The following is a 23,560-nucleotide window of genomic DNA, read 5'->3' as shown; positions in this document are numbered from 1 at the left end:
TAGCAACCGCCTAGCAACAACTTAGCAACCACCTAGCAACCACCTAGCAACACCTTAGCAACCACCCCGGATACCATAGCAACACCTTAGCAACCGCCTAGCAACACCTTAGCAACCACCTAGCAACCAGCTAGCAACACCTTAGCAACCACCCCGGATACCATAGCAACACCTTAGCAACCGCCTAGCAACACCTTAGCAACCACCTAGCAACACCTTAGCAACCACCCCAGATACCATAGCAACACCTTAGCAACCGCCTAGCAACACCTTAGCAACCACCTAGCAACCACTTAGCAACACCTTAGCAACCACCCCGGATACCATAGCCACACCTTAGCAACCACTTAGCAACACCTTAGCAACACCACAGCAGATACCAGCCAGCACTGCAATCACACTCGCAGTTTCTGTAGGAACTGCAATCTAGTTCCACCTGTTTTTTGTCCGGTTAACTAGTGCCGCAGTTTTCGAAATATCGACTTCGTTCAAAAGAGAAAACGTGCGTCCATATCGGGAATGGTGGGCTTGTATACAGCTTTCCGATCGGACTTACGTTTTTCGTAAAAACTTCGTAAGTACGCGTTTTTTTGACCATTGAAAATGAATGGGCAGAACTTTGCACGCCCGTGGACGTCGCAATTTTTGAAATACGAAGATGAAACCAATTGAGGACCTGTAGAACTTATTGAGCTCTTTCCGAAAATATGCGTTACGAAAAGTTACGTCGTACGGATTTCGTACGATTGTCGTACGAAGTGGCCCCATTGGAATGAATGGGGCCAATCGGAGGACGGCAGCTAGATCGAAGGACAGGTAGCTAGAACTCCAGTACTCTGTGTAATGGAGCAGCTATGGGATAAAACAGCATTAGGTCAAAAGTTTGGACACCCCGGCCCCCCAGTACTGTGTGTAATGGAGCCACGGGTCAAAAGTTTGGACACCCCGGCCCCCCAGTACTGTGTGTAATGGAGCCACGGGTCAAAAGTTTGGACACCCCCGAACGGCCAGAGCAACCTAGCGTGCATAGCTGATTGATGTATTTGCACGTTGCGTAGCAACGTGCAAACACCATTTAATCAAATTTATGCATATACATCACCTAGCAACCACTTAGAAACACCATAGCAACCACCCTGGATACCATAGCAACACCTTAGCAACCACCTAGCAACTGCTTAGTAGTGACCTACCAACCACTTAGCAACACCAAAGCAACCACCCTGGATACCATAGCAACACCTTAGCAACTGCCTAGCAACACCATAGCAACCACCTAGCAACCATCTAGCAACACCTTAGCAACCACCCCGGATACCATAGCAACACCTTAGCAACCGCCTAGCAACACCCTAGCAACCACCTAGCAACCACCTAGCAACACCTTAGCAACCACCCCGGATACCATAGCAACACCTTAGCAACCGCCTAGCAACCGCCTAGCAACACCCTAGCAACCACCTAGCAACACCTTAGCAACCACCCCGGATACCATAGCAACACCTTAGCAACCGCCTAGCAACACCCTAGCAACCACCTAGCAACCACCTAGCAACACCTTAGCAACCACCCCGGATACCATAGCAACACCTTAGCAACCGCCTAGCAACACCCTAGCAACCACCTAGCAACACCTTAGCAACCACCCCGGATACCATAGCAACACCTTAGCAACCGCCTAGCAACACCCTAGCAACCACCTAGCAACCACCTAGCAACACCTTAGCAACCACCCCGGATACCATAGCAACACCTTAGCAACCGCCTAGCAACACCCTAGCAACCACCTAGCAACCACCTAGCAACACCTTAGCAACCACCCCGGATACCATAGCAACACCTTAGCAACCGCCTAGCAACACCCTAGCAACCACCTAGCAACCACCTAGCAACACCTTAGCAACCACCCCAGATACCATAGCAACACCTTAGCAACCGCCTAGCAACACCTTAGCAACCACCTAGCAACACCTTAGCAACCACCCCGGATACCATAGCAACACCTTAGCAACCACCCCGGATACCATAGCAACACCTTAGCAACCGCCTCGCAACACCCTAGCAACCACCTAGCAACACCTTAGCAACCACCCCGGATACCATAGCAACACCTTAGCAACCGCCTAGCAACACCTTAGCAACCACCTACCAACCACTTAGCAACACCTTAGCAACCACCCCGGATACCATAGCAACACCTTAGCAACCGCCTAGCAACACCCTAGCAACCACCTAGCAACCACCTAGCAACACCTTAGCAACCACCCCGGATACCATAGCAACACCTTAGCAACCACCTAGCAACCGCCTAGCAACACCCTAGCAACCACCTAGCAACCACCTAGCAACACCTTAGCAACCACCCCGGATACCATAGCAACACCTTAGTAACCGCCTAGCAACACCCTAGCAACCACCTAGCAACCACCTAGCAACACCTTAGCAACCACCCCGGATACCATAGCAACACCTTAGCAACCGCCTAGCAACACCCTAGCAACCACCTAGCAACCACCTAGCAACACCTTAGCAACCACCCCAGATACCATAGCAACACCTTAGCAACCGCCTAGCAACACCTTAGCAACCACCTAGCAACACCTTAGCAACCACCCCGGATACCATAGCAACACCTTAGCAACCACCCCGGATACCATAGCAACACCTTAGCAACCGCCTAGCAACACCCTAGCAACCACCTAGCAACACCTTAGCAACCACCCCGGATACCATAGCAACACCTTAGCAACCGCCTAGCAACACCCTAGCAACCACCTAGCAACACCTTAGCAACCACCCCGGATACCATAGCAACACCTTAGCAACTGCCTAGCAACACCCTAGCAACCACCTAGCAACACCTTAGCAACCATCCTGGATACCATAGCAACACCTTAGCAACCGCCTAGCAATACCTTAGCAACCACCTAGCAACATCTTAGCAACCACCCCGGATACCACAGCAACACCTTAGCAACCACCTAGCAACACCTTAGCAACCACCTAGCAACACCTTAGCAGATACCAGCCAGCACTGCAATCACACTCGCAGTTTCTGTAGGAACTGCAATCTAGTTAGTGTGATTGCAGTAATGCAATCACAGTATTGTTCTTCTTAAGTCTTATTCTTCTTCTTCTTCTTATTATTATTATTAGTGTGATTGCAGTAATGCAATCACAGTATTGATCTTCTTAAGTCTTATTCTTCTTCTTCTTCTTCTTCTTCTTCTTCTTATTATTCCACCTGTTTTTTGTCCGGTTAACTAGTGCCGCAGTTTTCGAAATATCGACTTCGTTCAAAAGAGAAAACGTGCGTCCTTATCGGGAATGGTGGGCTTGTATACAGCTTTCCGATCGGAATTACGTTTTTCGTAAAAACTTCGTAAGTACGCGTTTTTTCGCGCATTGAAAATGAATGGGCAGAACTTTGCACGCCCGTGGACGTCGCAATTTTTGAGATACGAAGATGAAACCAATTGAGGACCTGTAGAACTTATTGAGCTCTTTCCGAAAATATGCGTTACGAAAAGTTACGACGTACGGATTTCGTACGAATGTCGTACGAAGTGGCCCCATAGGAATGAATGGGGCCAATCGGAGGACGGCAGCTAGATCGAAGGACAGGTAGCTAGAACTCCAGTACTGTGAGTGTATGGAGCAGCTATGGGATAAATCAGCATTAGGTCAAAAGTTTGGACACCCCGGCCCCCCAGTACTGTGTGTAATGGAGCCACGGGTCAAAAGTTTGGACACCCCGGCCCCCCAGTACTGTGTGTAATGGAGCCACGGGTCAAAAGTTTGGACACCCCCGAACGGCCAGAGCAACCTAGCGTGCATAGCTGATTGATGTATTTGCACGTTGCGTAGCAACGTGCAAACACCATTTAATCTAATTTATGCATATAAATCACCTAGCAACCACCTAGAAACACCATAGCAACCACCCCGGATACCATAGCAACACCTTAGCAACCGCCTAGCAACACCCTAGCAACCACCTAGCAACCACCTAGCAACACCTTAGCAACCACCCCGGATACCATAGCAACACCTTAGCAACCGCCTAGCAACACCCTAGCAACCACCTAGCAACCACCTAGCAACACCTTAGCAACCATCCCGGATACCATAGCAACACCTTAGCAACCGCCTAGCAACACCCTAGCAACCACCTAGCAACACCTTAGCAACCACCCCGGATACATAGCAACACCTTAGCAACCGCCTAGCAACACCCTAGCAACACCTTAGCAACCACCCTGGATACCATAGCAACACCTTAGCAACCGCCTAGCAACACCTTAGCAACCACCTAGCAACCACCTAGCAACACCTTAGCAACCACCCCGGATACCATAGCAACACCTTAGCAACCGCCTAGCAACACCCTAGCAACCACCTAGCAACCACCTAGCAACACCTTAGCAACCACCCCGGATACCATAGCAACACCTTAGCAACCGCCTAGCAACACCTTAGCAACCACCTAGCAACACCTTAGCAACCCCCCCGGATACCATAGCAACACCTTAGCAACCGCCTAGCAACACCCTAGCAACCACCTAGCAACACCTTAGCAACCACCCAAGATACCATGGCAAACACCTTAGCAACCGCCTAGCAACACCCTAGCAACCACCTAGCAACCACCTAGCAACACCTTAGCAACCACCCCGGATACCATAGCAACACCTTAGCAACCGCCTAGCAACACCTTAGCAACCACCTAGCAACCACCTAGCAACACCTTAGCAACCACCCCAAATACCATAGCAACACCTTAGCAACCGCCTAGCAACACCTTAGCAACCGCCTAGCAACACCTTAGCAACCACCTAGCAACACCTTAGCAACCACCCCGGATACCATAGCAACACCTTAGCAACCGCCTAGCAACCACCTAGCAACCACCTAGCAACACCTTAGCAACCACCCCGGATACCATAGCAACACCTTAGCAACCGCCTAGCAACACCCTAGCAACAACCTAGCAACCACCTAGCAACACCTTAGCAACCACCCCGGATACCATAGCAACACCTTAGCAACCGCCTAGCAACACCCTAGCAACAACCTAGCAACCACCTAGCAACACCTTAGCAACCACCCTGGATACCATAGCAACACCTTAGCAACCGCCTAGCAACACCCTAGCAACCACCTAGCAACACCTTAGCAACCACCCCGGATACCATAGCAACACCTTAGCAACCGCCTAGCAACACCCTAGCAACCACCTAGCAACCACTTAGCAACACCTTAGCAACCACCCCGGATACCATAGCAACACCTTAGCAACCGCCTAGCAACACTCTAGCAACCACCTAGCAACCACCTAGCAACACCTTAGCAACCACCCCGGATACCATAGCAACACCTTAGCAACCACCTAGCAACACCTTAGCAACCACCTAGCAACACCTTAGCAGATACCAGCCAGCACTGCAATCACACTCGCAGTTTCTGCAGGAACTGCAATCTAGTTATTATTATTATTCCACCTGTTTTTTGTCCGGTTAACTAGTGCCGCAGTTTTCGAAATATCGACTTCGTTCAAAAGAGAAAACGTGCGTCCATATCGGGAATGGTGGGCTTGTATACAGCTTTCCGATCGGACTTACGTTTTTCGTAAAAACTTCGTAAGTACGCGTTTTTTTGCCCATTGAAAATGAATGGGCAGAACTTTGCACGCCCGTGGACGTCGCAATTTTTGAAATACTAAGATGAAACCAATTGAGGACCTGTAGAACTTATTGAGCTCTTTCCGAAAATATGCGTTACGAAAAGTTACGACGTACGGATTTCGTACGAATGTCGTACGAAGTGGCCCCATTGGAATGAATGGGGCCAATCGGAGGACGGCAGCTAGATCGAAGGACAGGTAGCTAGAACTCCAGTACTGTGTGTAATGGAGCAGCTATGGGATAAATCAGCGTTAGGTCAAAAGTTTGGACACCCCGGCCCCCCAGTACTGTGTGTAATGGAGCCACGGGTCAAAAGTTTGGACACCCCAGCCCCCCAGTACTGTGTGTAATGGAGCCACGGGTCAAAAGTTTGGACACCCCAGAGCCCCAGTACTGTGTGTAATGGAGCCACGGGTCAAAAGTTTGGACACCCCCGAACGGCCAGAGCAACCTAGCGTGCATAGCTGATTGATGTATTTGCACGTTGCGTAGCAACGTGCAAACACCATTTAATCTAATTTATGCATATAAATCACCTAGCAACCACCTAGAAACACCATAGCAACCACCACAGATACCATAGCAACACCTTAGCAACCGCCTAGCAACACCTTAGCAACCACCTAGCAACCACCTAGCAACACCTTAGCAACCTCCCCGGATACCATAGCAACACCTTAGCAACCGCCTAGCAAAACCTTAGCAACCGCATAGCAACCACTTAGCAACACCTTAGCAACCACCACGGATACCATAGCAACACCTTAGCAACCGCCTAGCAACCACCTAGCAACCACCTAGCAACCACCTAGCAACACCTTAGCAACCACCCCGGATACCATAGCAACACCTTAGCAACCGCCTAGCAACACCTTAGCAAGCACCTAGCAACCACCTAGCAACACCTTAGCAACCACCCCGGATACCATAGCAACACCTTAGCAACCGCCTAGCAACACTCTAGCAACAACCTAGCAACCACCTAGCAACACCTTAGCAACCACCCTGGATACCATAGCAACACCTTAGCAACCGCCTAGCAACACCCTAGCAACCACCTAGCAACCACCTAGCAACACCTTAGCAACCACCCCGGATACCGTAGCAACACCTTAGCAACCGCCTAGCAACACCCTAGCAACCACCTAGCAACCACCTAGCAACACCTTAGCAACCACCCTGGATACCATAGCAACACCTTAGCAACCGCCTAGCAACACTCTAGCAACCACCTAGCAACCACCTAGCAACACCTTAGCAACCACCCCGGATACCATAGCAACACCTTAGCAACCGCCTAGCAACACCTTAGCAACCACCTAGCAACCACTTAGCAACACCTTAGCAACCACCACGGATACCATAGCAACACCTTAGCAACCGCCTAGCAACACCCTAGCAACCACCTAGCAACCACCTAGCAACACCTTAGCAACCACCCCGGATACCATAGCAACACCTTAGCAACCGCCTAGCAACACCCTAGCAACCACCTAGCAACCACCTAGCAACACCTTAGCAACCACCCCAGATACCATAGCAACACCTTAGCAACCGCCTAGCAACACCCTAGCAACCACCTAGCAACACCTTAGCAACCACCCCGGATACCATAGCAACACCTTAGCAACCGGGTAGCAACACCTTAGCAACCACCTAGCAACCACCTAGCAACACCTTAGCAACCACCCCGGATACCATAGCAACACCTTAGCAACCGCCTAGCAACACCCTAGCAACCACCTAGCAACCACCTAGCAACAGCTTAGCAACTACCCCGGATACCATAGCAACACCTTAGCAACCGCCTAGCAACACCCTAGCAACCACCTAGCAACCACCTAGCAACACCTTAGCAACCGCCTAGCAACACCCTAGCAACCACCTAGCAACCACCTAGCAACACCTTAGCAACCACCCCGGATACCATAGCAACACCTTAGCAACCGCCTAGCAACACCTTAGCAACCACCTAGCAACCACCTAGCAACACCTTAGCAACCACCCCGGATACCATAGCAACACCTTAGCAACCGCCTAGCAACACCCTAGCAACCACCTAGCAACACCTTAGCAACCACCCCGGATACCATAGCAACACCTTAGCAACACCATAGCAGATACCAGCCAGCACTGCAATCACACTCGCAGTTTCTGTAGGAACTGCAATCTAGTTATTATTATTATTCCACCTGTTTTTTGTCCGGTTAACTAGTGCCGCAGTTTTCGAAATATCGACTTCGTTCAAAAGAGAAAATGTGCGTCCATATCGGGAATGGTGGGCTTGTATACAGCTTTCCGATCGGACTTACGTTTTTCGTAAAAACTTCGTAAGTACGCGTTTTTTTGCCCATAGAAAATGAATGGGCAGAACTTTGCACGTCCGTGGACGTCGCAATTTTTGAAATACTAAGATGAAACCAATTGAGGACCTGTAGAACTTATTGAGCTCTTTCCGAAAATATGCGTTACGAAAAGTTACGACGTACGGATTTCGTACGAATGTCGTACGAAGTGGCCCCATTGGAATGAATGGGGCCAATCGGAGGACGGCAGCTAGATCGAAGGACAGGTAGCTAGAACTCCAGTACTGTGAGTGTATGGAGCAGCTATGGGATAAAACAGCATTAGGTCAAAAGTTTGGACACCCCGGCCCCCCAGTACTGTGTGTAATGGAGCCACGGGTCAAAAGTTTGGACACCCCGGCCCCCCAGTACTGTGTGTAATGGAGCCACGGGTCAAAAGTTTGGACACCCCCGAACGGCCAGAGCAACCTAGCGTGCATAGCTGATTGATGTATTTGCACGTTGCGTAGCAACGTGCAAACACCATTTAATCAAATTTATGCATATACATCACCTAGCAACCACCTAGAAACACCATAGCAACCACCCTGGATACCATAGCAACACCTTAGCAACCGCCTAGCAACACCATAGCAACCACCTAGCAACCATCTAGCAACACCTTAGCAACCACCCCAGATACCATAGCAACACCTTAGCAACCGCCTAGCAACACCCTAGCAACCACCTAGCAACCACCTAGCAACACCTTAGCAACCACCCCGGATACCATAGCAACACCTTAGCAACCGCCTAACAACACCCTAGCAACCACCTAGCAACCACCTAGCAACACCTTAGCAACCACCCCGGATACCATAGCAACACCTTAGCAACCGCCTAGCAACACCCTAGCAACCACCTAGCAACACCTTAGCAACCACCCCGGATACCATAGCAACACCTTAGCAACCGCCTAGCAACACCCTAGCAACCACCTAGCAACCACCTAGCAACACCTTAGCAACCACCCCGGATACCATAGCAACACCTTAGCAACCGCCTAGCAACACCCTAGCAACCACCTAGCAACCACCTAGCAACACCTTAGCAACCACCCCGGATACCATAGCAACACCTTAGCAACCGCCTAGCAACACCCTAGCAACCACCTAGCAACCACCTAGCAACACCTTAGCAACCACCCCGGATACCATAGCAACACCTTAGCAACCGCCTAGCAACACCCTAGCAACCACCTAGCAACACCTTAGCAACCACCCTGGATACCATAGCAACACCTTAGCAACCGCCTAGCAACACCCTAGCAACCACCTAGCAACCACCTAGCAACACCTTAGCAACCACCCCGGATACCATAGCAACACCTTAGCAACCGCCTAGCAACACCCTAGCAACCACCTAGCAACCACCTAGCAACACCTTAGCAACCACCCCGGATACCATAGCAACACCTTAGCAACCGCCTAGCAACACCCTAGCAACCACCTAGCAACACCTTAGCAACCACCCCGGATACCATAGCAACACCTTAGCAACCGCCTAGCAACAACTTAGCAACCACCTAGCAACCACCTAGCAACACCTTAGCAACCACCCCGGATACCATAGCAACACCTTAGCAACCGCCTAGCAACACCTTAGCAACCACCTAGCAACCAGCTAGCAACACCTTAGCAACCACCCCGGATACCATAGCAACACCTTAGCAACCGCCTAGCAACACCTTAGCAACCACCTAGCAACACCTTAGCAACCACCCCAGATACCATAGCAACACCTTAGCAACCGCCTAGCAACACCTTAGCAACCACCTAGCAACCACTTAGCAACACCTTAGCAACCACCCCGGATACCATAGCCACACCTTAGCAACCACTTAGCAACACCTTAGCAACACCACAGCAGATACCAGCCAGCACTGCAATCACACTCGCAGTTTCTGTAGGAACTGCAATCTAGTTCCACCTGTTTTTTGTCCGGTTAACTAGTGCCGCAGTTTTCGAAATATCGACTTCGTTCAAAAGAGAAAACGTGCGTCCATATCGGGAATGGTGGGCTTGTATACAGCTTTCCGATCGGACTTACGTTTTTCGTAAAAACTTCGTAAGTACGCGTTTTTTTGACCATTGAAAATGAATGGGCAGAACTTTGCACGCCCGTGGACGTCGCAATTTTTGAAATACGAAGATGAAACCAATTGAGGACCTGTAGAACTTATTGAGCTCTTTCCGAAAATATGCGTTACGAAAAGTTACGTCGTACGGATTTCGTACGATTGTCGTACGAAGTGGCCCCATTGGAATGAATGGGGCCAATCGGAGGACGGCAGCTAGATCGAAGGACAGGTAGCTAGAACTCCAGTACTCTGTGTAATGGAGCAGCTATGGGATAAAACAGCATTAGGTCAAAAGTTTGGACACCCCGGCCCCCCAGTACTGTGTGTAATGGAGCCACGGGTCAAAAGTTTGGACACCCCGGCCCCCCAGTACTGTGTGTAATGGAGCCACGGGTCAAAAGTTTGGACACCCCCGAACGGCCAGAGCAACCTAGCGTGCATAGCTGATTGATGTATTTGCACGTTGCGTAGCAACGTGCAAACACCATTTAATCAAATTTATGCATATACATCACCTAGCAACCACTTAGAAACACCATAGCAACCACCCTGGATACCATAGCAACACCTTAGCAACCACCTAGCAACTGCTTAGTAGTGACCTACCAACCACTTAGCAACACCAAAGCAACCACCCTGGATACCATAGCAACACCTTAGCAACTGCCTAGCAACACCATAGCAACCACCTAGCAACCATCTAGCAACACCTTAGCAACCACCCCGGATACCATAGCAACACCTTAGCAACCGCCTAGCAACACCCTAGCAACCACCTAGCAACCACCTAGCAACACCTTAGCAACCACCCCGGATACCATAGCAACACCTTAGCAACCGCCTAGCAACCGCCTAGCAACACCCTAGCAACCACCTAGCAACACCTTAGCAACCACCCCGGATACCATAGCAACACCTTAGCAACCGCCTAGCAACACCCTAGCAACCACCTAGCAACCACCTAACAACACCTTAGCAACCACCCCGGATACCATAGCAACACCTTAGCAACCGCCTAGCAACACCCTAGCAACCACCTAGCAACACCTTAGCAACCACCCCGGATACCATAGCAACACCTTAGCAACCGCCTAGCAACACCTTAGCAACCACCTAGCAACCACCTAGCAACACCTTAGCAACCACCCCGGATACCATAGCAACACCTTAGCAACCGCCTAGCAACACCCTAGCAACCACCTAGCAACCACCTAGCAACACCTTAGCAACCACCCCGGATACCATAGCAACACCTTAGCAACCGCCTAGAAACACCCTAGCAACCACCTAGCAACACCTTAGCAACCACCCCGGATACCATAGCAACACCTTAGCAACCGCCTAGCAACACCTTAGCAACCACCTAGCAACCACCTAGGAACACCTTAGCAACCACCCCGGATACCATAGCAACACCTTAGCAACCGCCTAGCAACACCTTAGCAACCACCTAGCAACACCTTAGCAACCACCCCGGATACCATAGCAACACCTTAGCAACCGCCTAGCAACACCTTAGCAACCACCTAGCAACACCTTAGCAACCACCCCGGATACCATAGCAACACCTTAGCAACCGCCTAGCAACACCCTAGCAACCACCTAGCAACCACCTAGCAACACCTTAGCAACCACCCCAGATACCATATCAACACTTTAGCAACCGCCTAGCAACACCCTAGCAACCACCTAGCAACACCTTAGCAACCACCCCAGATACCATAGCAACACCTTAGCAACCGCCTAGCAACACCTTAGCAACCACCTAGCAACACCTTAGCAACCACCCCGGATACCATAGCAACACCTTAGCAACCGCCTAGCAACACCTTAGCAACCACCTAGCAACACCTTAGCAACCACCCCAGATACCATAGCAACACCTTAGCAACCGCCTAGCAACACCTTAGCAACCACCTAGCAGCCACTTAGCAACACCTTAGCAACCACCCCGGATACCATAGCCACATCTTAGCAACCACTTAGCAACACCTTAGCAACACCATAGCAGATACCAGCCAGCACTGCAATCACACTCGCAGTTTCTGCAGGAACTGCAATCTAGTTATATCTATTATCTGTACTTGCTGTAAAATTGGGAAGGAGAGTAACGTAATTTCAATTCTCTGTATGTCCTGTACATATGCAGTATTGACAATAAAACTACTTGACTTGACTTGTGTGCTTAGGGTTATTGTTTTGCTGCACGGCCCCCTTCTGATTCAGTTTGTGGACAGATGTCATAATATTTTCCTAATATGGCCCAGATGTAGCAAAACAGACTCAAACCATGATACTACCACCACCATGTTTCACAGACGGTAAGGTTCTTATGCCGGAATGCAGTGTTTTTGGCTTGTATTTGCACCAGTTACATGGCTTGTCCACATGATCTTTAGCAAATTGCAGAAAAGTAGTTTTTGAAGAGCATGAACATCATTAGCATTAGCCAATGGGGTAATTTAGCCAAGGAGTCTGAAAGCTAAGGCTCACAATAATTTCCCTTAATATATAAATGTTCAAGTATAATATTTTTGTTTTGTTTGTTTAGCCACATTCTCTTTATCTACTTTTAGGACTTGTGTGAAAATATAGAAAATATAGAAATATAGAAAGTTCTAAAGGGCTCACAAACTTTCAGGCACCACTTTATGGGATTGTCCTATATAACATATATGGCCATATAAAGTAAAAAACATATAGGTACATATGTGCCTATTCAAAGTGGTAACAAATTATATTTTGACATTTATGTCTTTTGTTTTTACAATTATAATTATTTTAAGCCACTAATATATTAATACATTTTGTGGGATGTAAATGGGAAAGTGGAGGCGGTTCTACTTTGTCTCAGGTTTGAACGGAAGTAACAGATGTCTCAGTATTGCTTGATTAAATGGGGTGAAAATCTACAGCAGCAGTAAAACTGTAGTGTACTCCTCCATCAGTGAAAAGAACATTGTGACTGTCTAAAAATATTGCTTACAGTAAAATACTGAAGTAAGCTCAGTGGCATTATCAAATGCAGCAATGTTAGTTTACCAAACAGGCCTTCAGTTGCTTAGAAGTTACCCTGGGGACTTCTACAGGCCTTGCTGTTGGACTGATCTTGTAATACTTATATGTAATATTGGATCAATTGTACTAACTTATAAATACATTTCTCAGGATTTACATAGGAAGCAGAGGTGGTTTAACTTTGTCTCAGGTTTGAACAGAAGTAACAGATGGTTTTGTATCATTTGATTAAATAGTGTGAAAATCTACAGCAGCAGTAAAACTGGAGTGTGTGTGTGTTTGTGTAGTAGACTCGCCCTCTCCTCCATCAGAGAACAGAACATTGTATCTGGCTAAAATAAATATTGTTTCGGGTAAAATACTGCAGTAAGCGCTATAGGGCTGCAACGATTAGTCAGCATAATCGACAATGTCGACTATGAAAAAAAATTGACGCAAAATTTCTTTGTTGGCGCGCGGGAGAAGAAAAAGGATCGAGAGAGGAAGACACACACCTAGTGAGAGAGTGAGCATCCTGATTGGCTTCTCCTCATGCTTAGTTGGCCAATGAGGTTTCAGTGTGGGTGGGACTTGCAGCACACACGAGAGAAAGAGAGAGCAGTCGAGACGCGCATAAAGTGTAATATCAGCACAGTGTCCATTAAACACAAACAAACACATTTCACTCCACAAAAATACTCTACAGTCTGTCTTTACTAGTTCTGTACAGTTTAAACACTGATTTCTATATTACACGCAGAGAGTTAAATTACTGCAGAGAGCTGCTGAGGTGAGTTTAAACCGGCTTCACTCCTTTATTAGATAAAGGTTATATTTTATAGTTATTTTCTTAAAGACAAACAATAATTTCAGGGAGGTTTCTGCTTCGAAAAAAGTAAGAAATTCAGAAAAACTAATTTTTTTCTAGAATCTCCTGAAAATAATATCCAGCCTGTGTGAATGTTTCCTATAATATACTTTGTATTTTTTTGTTTAATATAGGTATGTCACACTATCAAAATGTACTGCAAAACAGGGTTTAGGGCCTAAACCTTTAGCTGTCTTTACCAGTAGGAAATACAAATGGAGGGCATGAAAAAAAATGAAATCCAACAAATAATCGCCAGATTAGTCGACTACAAAAATAGTTAGTTATTAGTTGCAGCCCTAAAGCACAGTGGCACTATCAATGGCAGCAATGTTTATTTACCAAACGATAAGTCAATAACGTAATTATTCAAAATGTAAATACACTCTAAAAAACAGAGGTACGATATGAGTACTTTTTTGTACTCAAAGGTACACTCTTCATAATTGTACCCTCAAAGGTACAATATTGGTCTTTACAGGGTCAGATTTGTTCCCTCTGAAGTACAAAGTCATTTCTACCAGCAATAAGTACAAATTTGTACCATTTAACCTGCAGCCAAAGGGTACATTCAGTATCCTGTATCACTGTACTGATAAATAATATATATTTTAATTTTTTATTTGAAAGCCAGACAATTTTGGATCATCAAGTTTTTGAGCCATATTTAGTTGATGATAATGTTATAATTATAGTTATAATTTTTATAATCTTTACTGGCACAAAAACTATGGGTACAAAAAAGGACTTTCACTGAAAGGTACTTTTTTGCACCTCAATATAAGGTACAGCCCCAGCGACAAGCTTTGTACCCTTTTAAGAACAAATCTGTACTTACTTTTCTTAGTGTGTAGGCCACCTACCTTCCTGAAGACTTTCCCGCTCTCCTGAAGCTCCTCCTCCTCCCGCAGAACCTCTCGCGTCCCCAGGAAGTCCTGCCTGCTGAAACGCTTGGCTGAGGTTTCGAACACTCGGTCCAGAGTGTTCAGGCCTGGCTGCAGACACGTGGCCAGCCCGTCCAGACTGGTCACGTCCCGGTAGGGTCCGGCGGGCCGGCCGGTCACCGAGCGAGCCTTTACCCGCTGAGAGAGACGACTGAGAGAACCTGAGCTGGACGAGCTCAGCAGCAGACTGGGCACATAGGAGATCACAGAGAAGATCCCCACCACCACTCTGAACAGGAAAAAGACCACCGGGTTCACATCATCCTTCAGCCTCATCCTGAGAAAGAGAGAGAGAGAGAGAGAGACAGAGAGAGATAGAACCAGCGAAGAGATGTTCCCTCACAACAGAGGAGTCTTCGATCAATTGTCTTCCGTTGAGTGGTCTTTTTTTTTCTTTATGTTCTCCTCTGTGTATCTTCCTCGTGAGGATGTGAAGTTATTAGAGCTTGGTGAGGTAGATTAGAGGCCTTCCTGCACCTAAACAGGGAAAAAGGTGGAATATTAAATTAATGATACATCGTATCATATTCGTTTGTGATACGATACAAGGGGTCAAATATCAATATTTTTTATTGTAACACAGGCGCTCTAAAAACTCTCGCCCCAAAATTTGACGTACTAAACATACTGCTACAAACGCCCAACCGTATCTCATCCTGTATCCAGGCTGGCTGGAGGTGCCCAACATTGTAGTAAAATGAAGAGGAATTGGTGCCAAATTGAAAAGTAAACACTTGAGCTGGGCGATTAATTGATTTTATCGATTAATTCGAATTTACAGTTAAGGATTATGTGTTTTTATGAAAATCATTTTTCTCTGAGTTTTAATTTTCATCACCGACACTCCCCTGTGAGCTTCCGTAGTTCAGAGTGAGCTTAGCCCCTCCCTCCCACATTCATTTTATATTCATATATAATATGTATATACACACACACACATATATATATATATACATATATATATATATATATACATATATATATATATATATATATATGTATATATATATATGTGTGTGTGTGTGTATATATACACTGCTCAAAAAAATAAAGGGAACACTCAAATAACACATCCTAGATCTGAATGAATGAAATATTCTCATTGAATACTTTGTTCTGTACAAAGTTGAATGTGCTGACAACAAAATCACACAAAAATCATCAATGGAAATCAAATTTATTAACCAATGGAGGCCTGGATTTGGAGCCACACACAAAATTAAAGTGAAAAAACACACTACAGGCTGATCCAACTTTAATGTAATGTCCTTAAAACAAGTCAAAATGAGGCTCAGTATTGTGTGTGGCCTACACGTGCCTGTATGACCTCCCTACAACGCCTGGGCATGCTCCTGATGAGGTGGCGGATGGTCTCCTGAGGGATCTCCTCCCAGACCTGGACTAAAGCGTCCGCCAACTCCTGGACAGTCTGTGGTGCAACGTGACGTTGGTGGATGGAGCGAGACATGATGTCCCAGATGTGCTCAATCGGATTCAGGTCTGGGGAACGGGCGGGCCAGTCCATAGCTTCAATGCCTTCATCTTGCAGGAACTGCTGACACACTCCAGCCACATGAGGTCTAGCATTGTCCTGCATTAGGAGGAACCCAGGGCCAACCGCACCAGCATATGGTCTCACAAGGGGTCTGAGGATCTCATCTCGGTACCTAATGGCAGTCAGGCTACCTCTGGTGAGCACATGGAGGGCTGTGCGGCCCTCCAAAGAAATGCCACCCCACACCATTACTGACCCACTGCCAAACTGGTCATGCTGAAGGATGTTGCAGGCAGCAGACCGCTCTCCACGGCGTCTCCAGACTCTGTCACGTCTGTCATGTGCTCAGTGTGAACCTGCTTTCATCTGTGAAGAGCACAAGGCGCCAGTGGCGAATTTGCCAATCCTGGTGTTCTCTGGCAAATGCCAAGCGTCCTGTACGGTGTTGGGCTGTGAGCACAACCCCCATCTGTGGACGTCGGGCCCTCATACCATCCTCATGGAGTCGGTTTCTAACCGTTTGTGCAGACACATGCACATTTGTGGCCTGCTGGAGGTCATTTTGCAGGGCTCTGGCAGTGCTCCTCCTGTTCCTTCTTGCACAAAGGCGGAGGTAGCGGTCCTGCTGCTGGGTTGTTGCCCTCCTACGGCCTCCTCCACGTCTCCTGGTGTACTGGCCTGTCCCCTGGTAGCGCCTCCAGCCTCTGGACACTACGCTGACAGACACAGCAAACCTTCTTGCCACAGCTCGCATTGATGTGCCATCCTGGATGAGCTGCACTACCTGAGCCACTTGTGTGGGTTGTAGAGTCCGTCTCATGCTACCACGAGTGTGAAAGCACCACCAACATTCAAAACTGACCAAAACATCAGCCAGACAGCATAGGTTCTGAGAAGTGGTCTGTGGTCCCCACCTGCAGAACCACTCCTTTATTGAGTGTGTCTTGCTAATTGCCAATAATTTCCACCTGTTGTCTATTCCATTTGCACAACAGCAGGTGAAATTGATTGTCAATCAGTGTTGCTTCCTAAGTGGACAGCTTAATTTCACAGAAGTTTGATTTACTTGGAATTATATTGTGTTATTTGAGTGTTCCCTTTATTTTTTTGAGCAGTGTATATAATGTATTTTACATATACTAAATCACTTTAAAATGCATTTGTTACCTGTCTCCACTCTCTTAACTCTCTAAACTTTACCATGAAATATAATTATTAAAATCTATTAGAGATGTATTTTTTTGCATAGTTGTGTGAGTCCAAATCCCATTCATGCTTTTATATTTTTCATAATAAATCCATAATATTTAAGTTAAAATTGGTTTCAAAGTAAAAAAAAAAACACAAAAAATAAGTTTAAATTGGACATTTAACAAGCAGCGGGCACCCACTGGGTGGAATGGCCCATATATGTATATGTATATTATATTATAAACAGTGTATGTTACACTTTAATGATATATAAACAACAATACATGTGGATTAACCCCCCTCCCCTTCACACACAAGAAATAAACAAATATTATTTTCATTTATTTTTTGGCCATGTGGAGGCAGCAAAAATCAATTTTAAACACCACACATACACACAGGTTATGAACACAGTGTGAATTTTTGGAGTGGTTCACATGGTGTCCTGATTAATGACAGCTAACGAAGAGAAATGTTGTCCGTAGTAACCATATGTCTGTCATTGTTAAAGAGCATAATATCAAGTATTTCAGTATGTAAGCAGGTATTTGTAATGTGTGACAGCATTCTGAATCATTACTACATCTCTGCTGTTTGTAACAAACTAAACCGTGTGTAAATCGGGTATAAATTGGTGGAGTTGTGATTATTACAGGTGTATTTTACACCTTCCTCAGTGTAATTTAATGCACTAGGGGCGCAGGGTTGCGTCCTCCAATATGGTGGCCACGGTGACACGCCAGGAGGCAGAGTATTCTGCATCTACGTACAAGATGTCTATGCCCCGCCAACACACACACAACATGAAGGCGAAGTTTGTGTCCAAGAAAGGACCAACTCGCTCGGTGATCTGGAGTTGGTTTGGTTTTGCGGCGTCTGACGTAGACCAAACAGGTCCTCGCTGTAAGGTGTGCTTAAAACCGATTGCTTCTAAACCTCTACAACTGTCCCTGACACATGTCCCAACCATGCACCAGGTTCTGTATGCACTACAGTTTCTGATTTTTTTGCATATTCATAAGAAAAGATCATCTCATTTTATATAACACTGCCACTTATTCAAAAGCTTCCTCAAGAAAGTCAAGCCCAATGGGGAAAGGTTTTTACTTATTAGCATATTAAATTGTACTTGTTTTCTCTTTTGTCACTTTTATCAAAAAGGGCACCATTTTATTTATTTCTATTTGTGTTTTTAAGGGTGTGTTTATTTGTTTGTGTTTTAAGTTTGAGGGTGCATTGTGTCAGTAACTGAACTATGTTGGAGAAAACTAAACTAAAAGTTACTGGATGTTCTCTCTGTTTACAATAGTTTTTTTGCTTGTTTCTGGTTGCACTTTAACCACAAAGGGGATATTTAAATAAAAAAAATAAAAATACAAACTTGTTTTAAACAATTTCTCTGTCATCTGTATTTTTAGTATGGGGACAAAATCTATTAAAATTGAAAATCGGATTTTTAAAAAATAAATTGAAGATTTTTTTTTTGGGCCATATCGCCCAGCTCTAGCAAACACTACCATGGACAAATGCAAATGCACTCCAAAGTTGCATTACTTTTCCACATTAACATGCAGAATATGTGCCAAAATGAAAAGCAAAACAACTATTACCTTACATTTCACTGCACTTGGTCCCCTTATTAAAAAACTATTTACATTTACAAAACCAAACACTGAAAATTGACTTCTCAAAATGTAATACTCCCAAGATTGCTTTTAAACCCTGATGTGTGGAAAACGCGGCACAATGAAAAGTAAAAGCTCCAGTACACTGATTTAATGTCACCCAATCTCTGAACAGAGAAACAGTGTGTGAGTATCTGTATTTAAAAGAAATAAACACTAAATTCAGGTCAGAATTGCACCCAAGCTACCTTAAAATGCAATCAGATTAACAGCATTGTATTTGTGTTACAGATGACTGCATGCTTTTCAGAGTTACATAGATTTCTCTCATGCAGCTTTGCCATCAAGCTGCCGGCGCTCAGAGGGAGCAAAATTGGCCCTGCTCCCTCTGGGTGGGTAGATGGCGCTCTCTCCCCACATCACTTCTACGGTGATGTCTGCACCACAGGGCGTCTGTGAGCTGATGTATCAGAACCGAGTCGCTGTGCTTTCCTTCGAGCACGCTGTGATGCTGCTCAGCAATGCTGAATCATCAGCAGCAGCTCGAAAAGAAGCGGTGGCTGGCTTCACATGTATCGGAGGAAGCATGTGCTAGTCTTCTCCATCCTGGTGTTGGGGCATTACTAGTGATAGGGGGAGTCCTAATGAGTGGGTTGGGTAATTGGCCGTGTAAATTGGGGAGAAAATGGTAAAAATTAGAAATAAAATTATTAAAAAAAATTTATTTCTGATGGAAAGTGAAATAATGCCATAGATCACTGCAGTTGTGCATCATTCTGTGCTCCTCGTATTCCCGTATTTTAAGTTCCGTGTCTAAACTGAATTTTTGAATGGGCTGAATAAACGGGCTTTTCAAAAACTCACTCACATCAGATGTTTGAAAAAAAAACAAACAATCTGAATAAACATAGCACCAAAGAAAAACACAGTAGCACTTTAATACTCCTGATAACAGAATAAATATAAAAAAGAAAAGCAGCCTAATTCATTACTGAACAGCAGTGCACGTCTATTATTAAACCCAGCAGAACACACCGGTTTCATAATCAGCAGAATTACCAACAGGCTTCACACTCTCACATTATTAAGATTTTACAGAGCGTGTACTCTGTGTCCTTTCAGATTATTCCTGATTTCAAAACAGCGTAAATCCAGAAGCAGGTGAAAGGTGCTTTACAGCGGCTGGGTGTGTGTATGAGTGTTTATGAGTAAGATAACACACACATTAACCCTCAATTAACACGTGTGTTTAGAGGGCGGGGACGAGACTTCTGCCTTTTCCTTAACTGACCTGCTACTGCTGCCTCTGCTTTCAAATACTAGGACTGCATGATACTGGAGAAACTAATATTACAATAGTTTTTCACCAGAATAGAATTGTCTTTATATATATATATATATATATACATTTCTATTTATATTATATACAGATTTAAATATTGTAATATTAGTTTAAGGCCATATTGCCCATAGTGCATCACAATGGCCACATTATGATAACTAGAGTCAACAATATCACAATATTTCAGGATGAATTTATGCTAGCAATATGCTTGGTTGTATGACAAAACATTTTTTTTTATTATTATTATTAATTTCAAGGATAGTACCTGACAAAAGTTTGGACACACCTGAAATTCTGTGAGTTTCATTATTGTAAAATGTTCTGCTTTGTAGAAGAACATAACAAATAAAGTGTTAAACAATCCAGAATATTATTTATATATATATATATATATATACTGTAGATTATTATATAAGTAGCACCTCTTTTTTTTTTAGATGACAGTTTTGCACACCTTGGCTGGATTTTCTCAGTCAGCTTTATGAGATAGAGTCACCTGGAATTCAGGCTTTCAGTTAACAGCTGTGCTGAACTCATCAAGAGTTCAAAATCCTCGAATTTCTTGTCTCTTAATGTGTTTGAGAGCATCAGTTGTAAAGTAGTGAAGAGGTAGAGCTACAGGTACACAGTGAATACAGTGGTATGTGAGTAATGTTCTAATCCAGATTATAAGAAGCAAGAACTACTAATTAAATAAAAACAATACTTAAAGAAATGAAGGTCAGTTAATCTGAAAAAATTCAAGAATTTTGAAATTTTCCTCAAGTGCAACCACAAAAGATCATCAAAAATGCTATGATGATGAAACTGGCTCTCATCAGGCCTACCCCAGGAAAGGAAGACCAAGAGTTCCCTCTGTTGTACAGGATAAGTTTATCAGAATTATCAGCCTCAGAAACTGCAAGTTAACAGCTTCCCATATAAGAGCACCTAAACACATCATAGAGTATTTTGGTTTTACATTATTCCTTGTGTGTTCCTTCATAGCCTGGATGACTTCAGTATAAACTGCTAAACAACCAAATACAATTAAATACAGTAAATATCAAAACATATAATTTCAAGAATATCACTATTATTACAATATGGATTTCTAAACTAATATTTTTCCATATGATATGATATAGCACATCTATAATGATACAGTGCAGAAACAATGTATTGTACAGCTCTACCAAACATAGATCCCAGATCAAGTCATTTACTGCACTTTCTTACTGTACTTTCTCTGCTATATGATGAATTAGATATAATGCAGTATTCATATACTGCTGATTATCTTTCCACAAATAACTTTCCCTCACGCCGGCTCACTCATTCCCTCCTATTCTCCCAGAACAAACATGAATAGGTTATAGTGTGTGATAAAATGCAGCCCAGGAAGAGGAGGAGTTCTCTATTATATATTAGATTGTTTCCCTGGTGGTCTAGTGGCTATGATTCTGCACTCTAAGCTTTGCAGTTCGGGTTCAATTCCTGATCAGGGATTACCTGTCCCTAGGACCTGGATAGGTCAGTCAGTAGAGCAAAAGACTTTAAACCTGAGGGTACAGGGGTCAAGTCTCTGGTCTGTGCAGTGGTGGCACAGACCACAGGGCCAGTGGCCCCAGCTGAACTCGGATTGGCCCCCTAAAGAGCCATGTCCTGTCACTAATCTGTCCTTTGTCCAAAAGTGATGATCAGATTATAGGGGGATGTAATCCCATGCCCAAACACTAGAGGTGCTAATGAGCCCAATAGGAATGTCCAGCATGATTGAAGCTAATGTTGAAGAGATGTTTTGAGCTGACACTATTTGTAAAAAAGGAAAGGTTTTTAAAAAAAAAAAGGAATAAAACGCTGGGTTTTCTCACATGCTGTGTGTGTTTGAGAGTATTTTGTCTATGTACAGTAAAACTGCTTGTAAAATAGTCAAAAGTTAATTTTATGCCATAAATATATACAATATTTTATGGACTATAAGGCATTATGTATTATGTATTATAAGGCGCACTATCAATAAACATATATTTTCTGGTCTGTTTTTATACATAAGGCTCACTGGATTATAATGTGCGTTTTAAGCAACAATAGAGCACTAAAGTTGTGACGTAATTTTGTAGTCAGCACCATGTTGTTTATGCCCATATTTGGGGTTCAGTGTCTAAGCGGTTCAGTTGAATAGAAAAAATGAATGGGATTTTAAAAAACTGGCCTCTGTCACATTCTGTGGTAAATAAATGTGTTCAGAACCCTGTACGTTTTATTCTGTGTACATTTACCTCCTAAATACCACTGGATCCTCTGAATTACGAGACTGTTTAATGGTAGTAATTAGGAAAATGTTAGCTTTAAGCTAATGCTTAACTGACATCATAGCACAGCAGCAGGGAATGACACCAGACTCGATTCTGCAGTACACCAGTAAACTCCGGCCGGATCACGTTTTGGATTCTTCTTCTTCTTCACAGAACGTCATTAAAGTGTTTAAAGAGGTGAAAACTCTATTAGTCTGTGATGTTGAGCAGTGTAGACTGTGTTAGAGCTTTAAAATGCAGATAATAACAGAAAGTGTTTACCTCTCACTTCAGGAGGTCAGTGGTTAATACTAATTACAGCACACCTGACCCAAATAATCAACTAACAACTAACCAATCAACTACCTATCTGTCCTCACTGTCTAAAATACTTTATGTAAAAATGGTTACATTTTTTTTTTTCACTGAAACCTTTTATATGTACTAATCTTAACGTGGCTTAACGCTTCCGTTTATTTACAGTAAGCTTAGATTTCCAATATATTTTAGCGCGGTTAGCAGCAGTTAGCAGCTGCGGTTAGCTCTAGTAAATGCCATCTGACAGCGATACACTGAGAAACCCTGAGTGATCCAGTAAACCAGGACGCCATAAAAATCCTAGATATTTAGAAAAATGTGATAAATTGTATAATTTCCGTTTGTAATACATTTTTGTTACATGACATCAAAAATAAAAATTTCTAGTGACA

At 44.7% G+C, this 23,560-nt stretch overlaps 2 protein-coding genes across 10 annotated transcripts in view; one reads left to right on the top strand and one right to left on the bottom strand.

Moving 5' to 3' along the window:
- wdfy1 (WD repeat and FYVE domain containing 1) overlaps positions 1-23,560 on the top strand; it is a 1,176,431-nt gene that overhangs the window by 283,825 nt on the left and 869,046 nt on the right. The window lies entirely within an intron of this gene.
- Positions 1-23,560, bottom strand: part of acsl3a (acyl-CoA synthetase long chain family member 3a) — a 190,618-nt gene that overhangs the window by 162,391 nt on the left and 4,667 nt on the right. The window contains exon 2 of the mRNA XM_007237467.4: positions 14,838-15,395. Coding sequence (XP_007237529.3) covers positions 14,838-15,194 — 357 coding nt within the window. The 5' untranslated portion in view covers positions 15,195-15,395. The remainder of the gene's footprint in view (positions 1-14,837; positions 15,396-23,560) is intronic.

The sequence above is a fragment of the Astyanax mexicanus genome, chromosome 18 (genome assembly GCF_023375975.1).
Source record: "Astyanax mexicanus isolate ESR-SI-001 chromosome 18, AstMex3_surface, whole genome shotgun sequence".
Lineage (NCBI taxonomy): Eukaryota > Metazoa > Chordata > Actinopteri > Characiformes > Acestrorhamphidae > Astyanax > Astyanax mexicanus.
This window is presented reverse-complemented; position numbering and strand designations above follow the sequence as displayed.